The 6,633-nt window shown below is 40.0% G+C and overlaps 2 protein-coding genes across 5 annotated transcripts in view; both read left to right on the forward strand.

Annotated features, from left to right (window-relative positions):
* The window catches only part of map4k5 (mitogen-activated protein kinase kinase kinase kinase 5), a 33,913-nt gene extending 31,533 nt beyond the window's left edge, over positions 1-2,380 (forward strand). For all 4 annotated transcript variants that reach the window (XM_085766737.1, XM_085766734.1, XM_085766735.1 and 1 more), the window contains one exon: positions 1,304-2,380. In XM_085766737.1, coding sequence (XP_085622863.1) covers positions 1,304-1,391 — 88 coding nt within the window. In that variant the 3' untranslated portion in view covers positions 1,392-2,380. The remainder of the gene's footprint in view (positions 1-1,303) is intronic.
* Positions 2,381-3,719: 1,339 nt separating this feature from the next.
* Positions 3,720-6,633, forward strand: part of cdkl1 (cyclin dependent kinase like 1 (CDC2 related kinase)) — a 12,526-nt gene continuing 9,612 nt past the window's right edge. Inside the window, exons 1-3 of the mRNA XM_085768432.1 lie at positions 3,720-3,821; positions 4,663-4,929; positions 5,859-5,980. Of these exons, the coding sequence (XP_085624558.1) occupies positions 4,747-4,929; positions 5,859-5,980 (305 nt within the window). The 5' untranslated portion in view covers positions 3,720-3,821; positions 4,663-4,746. The remainder of the gene's footprint in view (positions 3,822-4,662; positions 4,930-5,858; positions 5,981-6,633) is intronic.

The raw sequence follows: 6,633 nt of genomic DNA on the forward strand, positions 1-6,633 counted from the left end.
TGCACGGCTCTGTCACCACACTGTCCTCGGATCGGACTGATACCGTTAACATGATGCTACGAGTCTTGTCGTTGTCATTGCAGTTAAATTATTAGCGAGTTTCCTATCAATCACCCCGGCGATAAGCCACACGTCGTCGCTGCTGGAGGCAGAAGTTAACCGACTGACTGCGTGCGTCTTTATTTCCCAACATTATGTCACAGCGTTTGTCCAGGAGAAGAGAGATTTGTAGCCGTGTCGTGCAGCCATTCAAATCTCTGAAGCTTCCAAACTACAAAACACACACAGCTCACATTATTTAACATGAAAACAAAAAGAGCAACTTGTATTTTTGTCCAAGGCAGCAGCTGCTTCTCCAGCTTCTCTACAAAGTCACATCACAAAACTTGGCAAAAAAATAACTTTGTTTTCTACCTGGAGGGAGAAAATACTGTGTCTTACACCCCATTTAGACCTGACATTAACATGCTTTTTCAGTGATTGGATTTCTTGGTTTCCCTCATCAAACTCATCAAATACACAATCCAACAACTCCAAAACGCTCTGGTGGACAAGTTGTGACCTGCACATTCACCACGAGACAGAGTTGTTTTAGAGGCAAATGCAGAGACTGTTTACTGAAAAACTGCCCTGAGGGGAACGCGTATCAGCGGTTTTGCATGAATTTACCTCTAAAACAACGTGACGTTCTGTTATTATCTCATAGCGTGGTGAATGTGCAGGTCACAACTTGTCCACCAGAGCGTTTTGGAGTTGTTGGATTGTGTATTTGATGAGTTTGATGAGGGAAACCAAGAAATCCCATTAGCCTCCGTAGCGTAGCTCTGAGCAGCTCGTGGCTCTGCTCCGCCGTTCTAAAAATAGCTTGCACCGACAATTAAAGATAACGAACCTACTGCTATGACTATAGGGATTATGGCAATGGGCCAATTTGCCAAAATGTTGAACTATCCCTTTAATTTACCCACGCAAATATGTGATCGGATCTCAATGTGGACACCGGAGATGCATGTTAATGCCAGGTGTAAACAGGTGTTTAAAAAGTTTGCGTCTGCGTTCAAAAGATAATCCATAATGTGGATGAATACGACTCTGTGTGTGACTGGAGAGGATTGTCTGGAATCAGAGCGAGCCTCTGATCACGCCTCTTCGATTTCTTTCTTTGAAAGTAGCAGCTTCCTCTGTGGCTGAGTTCAGCTCTGTATCTGACAAAAGATTTCTCAATGTGCAGTTCAGCCTTTTCTTTTTGTAAAATCTCCGTCTGATGCTCAAACTGTCGCTCTTGTGTTTTATTTTCTTGCAGGGTGGTGGTTCTGGAGAGCCGACCCACGGACAACCCCACGGCCCTGAGCAACCTCTACATTTTAGCAGGTCACGAGAACAGTTACTGATCCTCTGCCCGAGACTGGACGGGTCTCAGCCCAGTGGATAAGATGCCTCAGCTTTGGGAGAAAAAACTCTGGACGTTCTTCAAAAAGTTCAGTGTCATGGGAAGAAAACGTCTGGTTTTAAAGAAGAAAAAAAAAAAAAGGTTATTGGGAGCTTTTGTTACTGATCGTGGGATTGACAGGTCAGTAAAAGCGTAGCGACTTCAGGCTGGATTCATGAGTAGCCTTAAACACCAGCAACACGTTCACTGTGGCTCCGCTCATCTTCACACTCGATGAGGAAACTGTTACGAGAAACAATAAAAAGCTCAACTGAACAACGTTACCTAGCATTTCTCTCACTTCTCTCTTCTGTGGACTGGGTTACAAACACGTTATCTAGAGGTATTATCGACAAAAGTGCCATTAAGATTCACAAGAATTTGTGATTGTATTAGCAAACAATGGGAGATTTGTTGTGTTATTGTCTGTAACATGTCACACATAATCACTGCCGGTGACAAATTGTTATTAGGCTTGAAAAGAGATTTTACAACTTTGTAGTAAACTAATGGATCAGTTTGAACAGGAACCCATGAGCCATGTGGGTTATTTAAGCAATATTTATTAACCTCATGTTAAGTAGTAGGGTATGTTGGATTTCCAGACAGTGACAGCAGTCCCGCTGTGTGAGGATTAACTACCTAGTAAACAGTTCCTGAGCAGCTTTTGGTTATTTTTACTGCTATGTAATATAGTTGCATCTCTCCTGCTCTGCTGCATTTTTAGAAGTTGGATATAATGTACATTTTTTTTCCTTTACCCTCTTTCTTTATAGACCTTTTACTTCTCATTATTTGCACCATGTAAGCACTTTTGTACATTTTTTAATTTAAAATGGAATGACAAAATGAGGGACGATGCTAGGTTTTGTTAACATCTTAGCATTCCCTTTGCAAAATGTTTAATGTATGCTGTTTTTGTAATAAAAAAAAACGCTGTTAACAAGAGAACACGAATGGTACTCTGATTTATTTCTGTGTTTTATGAGCTGCTGTGTGATCGTTGAGCGTCACTCCTCACTGATGATTAGTCTCTAATGGGAGGAAGGGGGGAGACAAGTGAGTATTAATTTCCATTATTTCCCATATTTAGTCTGCCATTCCTCTGACTTCACCAGGCTGCACTAATTGGTCTCTGTGCGACAAGTCGACACGTCAGTTTTCCTCTAGTCAACTACCTGGTGGGGTGATGTCAGACAGATGTGGAGTGGGAGGGGGTTGTTGTTGTTTTAAATGGCTCAACAAACATGAAATTGACTCTTAATGTGGAAGAAAGAAATCCTGAAATTATCAAATTAAATAGATGGAGTGGTTTAGCATCTGTGAATGTTTTGTCTGATGATTCCCGACTCCATCTTTAATTTTCACACATTTTAGACTCTCAGTCCGTGAAGTGTGAACATCTTAAAATCTACAACAAAAAAAAACCTCTAAGGACTTTGCTTTTCTCTTTTTGTGTGGAGGTGGAGTCACTAGTTCCTATGGGGACTGTGGTGGAAAAGAGAGAAATGTGTCAAGTTGACGACAGAGAGAGTCAGTAGCTAACACAGGACATCAGATGGGATTGCCTTCAGAATAAAAGTTTTTTTTTATCTAAAGTAACGTATTGGCTTCCAGCTCCATTTTCATCCAGTCAGCATAGACTTTGATTGTCAGCTTGAACCATTTAACGTTTTATGCTTATTTGTCACAGAACTTAAGAAAAAGCAACAGAGTAAAAATGTATAGGCCTCTATGATAGGCCTACATGTAATAAATTAAACTTTGTTTTAAAAAAAAAAGAAAAGAAAAAAAAACTACAGTTAAGATAATATTTGAACCAAGATCAGAAATCTAATCAGGATTTATGCACAGAATGGGGATACCTTGTGATTGAAGTGCTAAATGTTGATATAATACTCTATTACAAATCTGCTTTCTTTTTACTGCTTTATATCCCACTGTAGGACGAAAAAGGGATTATTTTATCTTATCTTTTCTATTTGTATGACTGTTCAATCATTTATACTACACTGAATAAATGTATTACTATGGAGATTCAGACATTAAAATTAAATATTGCCATGATCTCCACAGGTTATTTTAACATTATAACACTACATATTTTATAGATTATTCACTATATTTATTTAGATAAATTCATTGAGTTCCTGTGTTGGAGGTTTTGCAGCTCTGCTAAAAGAAGTGATGAAGGTGACTGACTGACTGACTGACTGTGTTTTATTTTGAAAGGCAGGACCGGATGTCAGGCTGCAGTCTGTCTTTAAAGCAGGACACCCGTGGAGCAGCAGGGACAGAGGAGCAGGGCTCATCCACCTCACTGGTCGCTGTGAGTGAACAACAGACGCTTCCGTCTCCGCCTGAGAAACACCTGCAGCATTTTACTCTGAAGGTGAGTTTGAATATTTATTTAAAACTCAAACAGGAAGTGTTTTTCTTCTTCTTTTTTTTACTGTGATATTCCTCATGAAAATATAAATGTGTTTACTTCAGGAGCAGCAGCTTACATGGGACAACTTTGCTCAGACTTTAGGATGATACTTGTTATATTTTCATCCCTCAGCATCAGTTATAAACACATAACCTGAGCTGCTGATTTTGCTCCTTTCAGACATTTTATTGAGATTTTTGTCTTATATTTGGTCTGTTTATAAGTGCAGCACTTTGATTTCATTCCCCTGGCTGCTCACACTGTGTTATTTGTTTTCGCTCTGTAGTCCCCTCGGGGAAATGACCCAATATACTTTGCATTGCAAATGTTTTCGTTACGCAACTGGACCGTGGAGAGAGACAGGTGTACTGTTCCCTGTTGTGGAGGCTGTTAAATCTGTCTTTTAGAGGCAGTTTTAGAGGTTATCTCCACACTTAGACCTTCACATCCCAGAGAGTTAGTCCAATCTGAGCTCAGGTGCAGGCATTTAAATTTTTTTGTTTTGTGTATTTCAGTATATTTAGATGATTGTGCACAACACTTCTGTGCAAAATTGGCACCAAAACAAAACTTTATCAGTTCTGTGTATTATAAATGTATCATTGTGTTTTTTTCTGAGAAGACTCAGCCTTCATATCACCTGCTTCTCACTCATTTTTGATCTTTCGTGTGAATTTATTCCACTTTTAACTCAGTGAACTCCTCATAAAAGCAACAGGTGGTCAGATCAACCCCCTCCCTCTCTCTCTCATCTCTGTTGTGACCCCTCCTGTGTCTCCTCTCTCTCTCTCCTCTGTAACAGGCTGCAGAGACGGCGCTGCCTCGCTGAGCCTTCTGGGAAAAGTGTGTTTTGTTTTTGTTGTTTTGCTTTTTTTCTAACCCTCGGATGAGAGCCGAGAGTATGGAGAAGTACGAGAAGATTGGAAAGATCGGAGAAGGCTCCTACGGCGTCGTCTTCAAGTGCAGAAACAAAGACACGGGGCAGATCGTCGCCATCAAGAAGTTTGTGGAGACCGAGGACGACCCCATCATCAAAAAGATCGCACTGAGGGAGATCAGGATGCTGAAGGTGATGAAGCACACATGCACAGTTATTATCCTCTGTTTGTACTCTTATAATATCAGTCACATTTGATCTTGAATGCAAACCGGTCAAGATATCAAACATCTCTGATTGTTTGTCAAAATTTGACTTATTTAGGGTGAGAAAAAGTCTAAATTATCACATGCATCTTGATTTTCTTCATGCTGTCTTTAGTGCTGTGAAATATACAGCCTGCTCTTTGTGGTGCAGGGCAGCAGGAGGGAGACACCGTGCAATAAATTCTGCAATGGGGAAGCGTTTTTGTAGCCGGTGCACAGAGAAACTCTCATTTAACAGAGGTTTAAGGGGCTGCAGTTAAATGAAGGAAAATCCCTGCAGTGTCAGGGGCTGAGACTCAGGCATCTTCATTAAAATGTGAAATCTCTGTGAGATTCAATTTAATGACAGGAAATTAAAAAGAAATCTGCAAACTTGAACGTCATCGCTGTTTCTATCTTTTGCTTTCAGCTGCTTCATCTGTCAAGTTTATCTCCCTGATGCTCAAAGCTGCCTTCTCTTGTTTCCTTTTCTTTCTTTCTTTCTTTTTTAAAGCTGCGTACTAATAATAATCAAAGATGCACTGGTACAATTGTTGGTGGTTTAATTAGTCATGCAGTGGGTGGGAGTGTTCGTGGCCTTCTGGACACCAGGAGCTCATAAATAGGACGGGATGGGGACAGGTTGTCAGGGGCAACAGCATGTTTATTACCAGCTGTTAACAGTTTAGTCTGTTTAATAAGAGCAAACCAGCGACTGTAGCGTTCACTGTGTGCCAGCTGGATTTACTGGGTTTGCTGAAATAGTTGCTATAATAGTGTTGCTGCATTTTCTTCAGTATGTACAGGATTCTTAACAAAAAAGATGTGTTTTTCCTTTTCTAATGTCTGTTTTCTGTGTTTTTTGTGACCATGCAGCAACTGAAACACGCCAACCTGGTGAATCTGATCGAGGTTTTTCGGCGTAAGAGGAAGCTTCACCTGGTGTTCGAGTACTGTGACCACACGGTCCTGAACGAGCTGGACCGACATCCCAGAGGGTGAGAGTCACTCAGTCTGTTTTTTTTTTTACTTCTCCTAAAGTCCAGTTGTGATGAACTGAGTCAGAGCTCAGATTTCTGACGGCATGTTCAAACAGGACTCAGCTCTGTCCCTGTCCTCTCTGCCTGCAGCTGTACTGTCTCTCAGCAGCTCAAATAGTTTCATGTAGGTGAAAAGAGATCAATAATTCAGTATTTGACTTTCAATTTAATCACATAAAAAAGATAAAACACACAAATGTACCAAAATGTAGCATTAAAAACTAAGTTAGCTCACTCAGGTTGATCAGAAAATGACTAATCTCATGATTTGGCCCATTTAGTAGCTGTTCTGGAGCTTTCTGTTTCATCTTATGATCTTCATCAGTTTGCTCTCTTAATATGGAACTTCAAGATGTTCAAATTTCCATTGTATATGCAGTGTAAATATACTGTATGGGTCAGTCAGTGACAAATGAGTGTTGGTAAGATGAGCAATTCCAAAATATCCTAAATAAATTGTTTTAAAAACATCAGATTTGTTAAAATGTACATTTTGTATTCATGTTGGTTTTATGTCATTGAAATGACATTTGCCCCATTTTCATTCAGTCTTACAAATGAATGATAAATATTACATATTTGATTCATAGACACTGAATTTAGTGTACTCC

Source organism: Trachurus japonicus, chromosome 22 (assembly GCF_045865225.1).
Source record: "Trachurus japonicus isolate A0001 chromosome 22, Traja_1.0".
Classification (NCBI taxonomy): domain Eukaryota; kingdom Metazoa; phylum Chordata; class Actinopteri; order Carangiformes; family Carangidae; genus Trachurus; species Trachurus japonicus.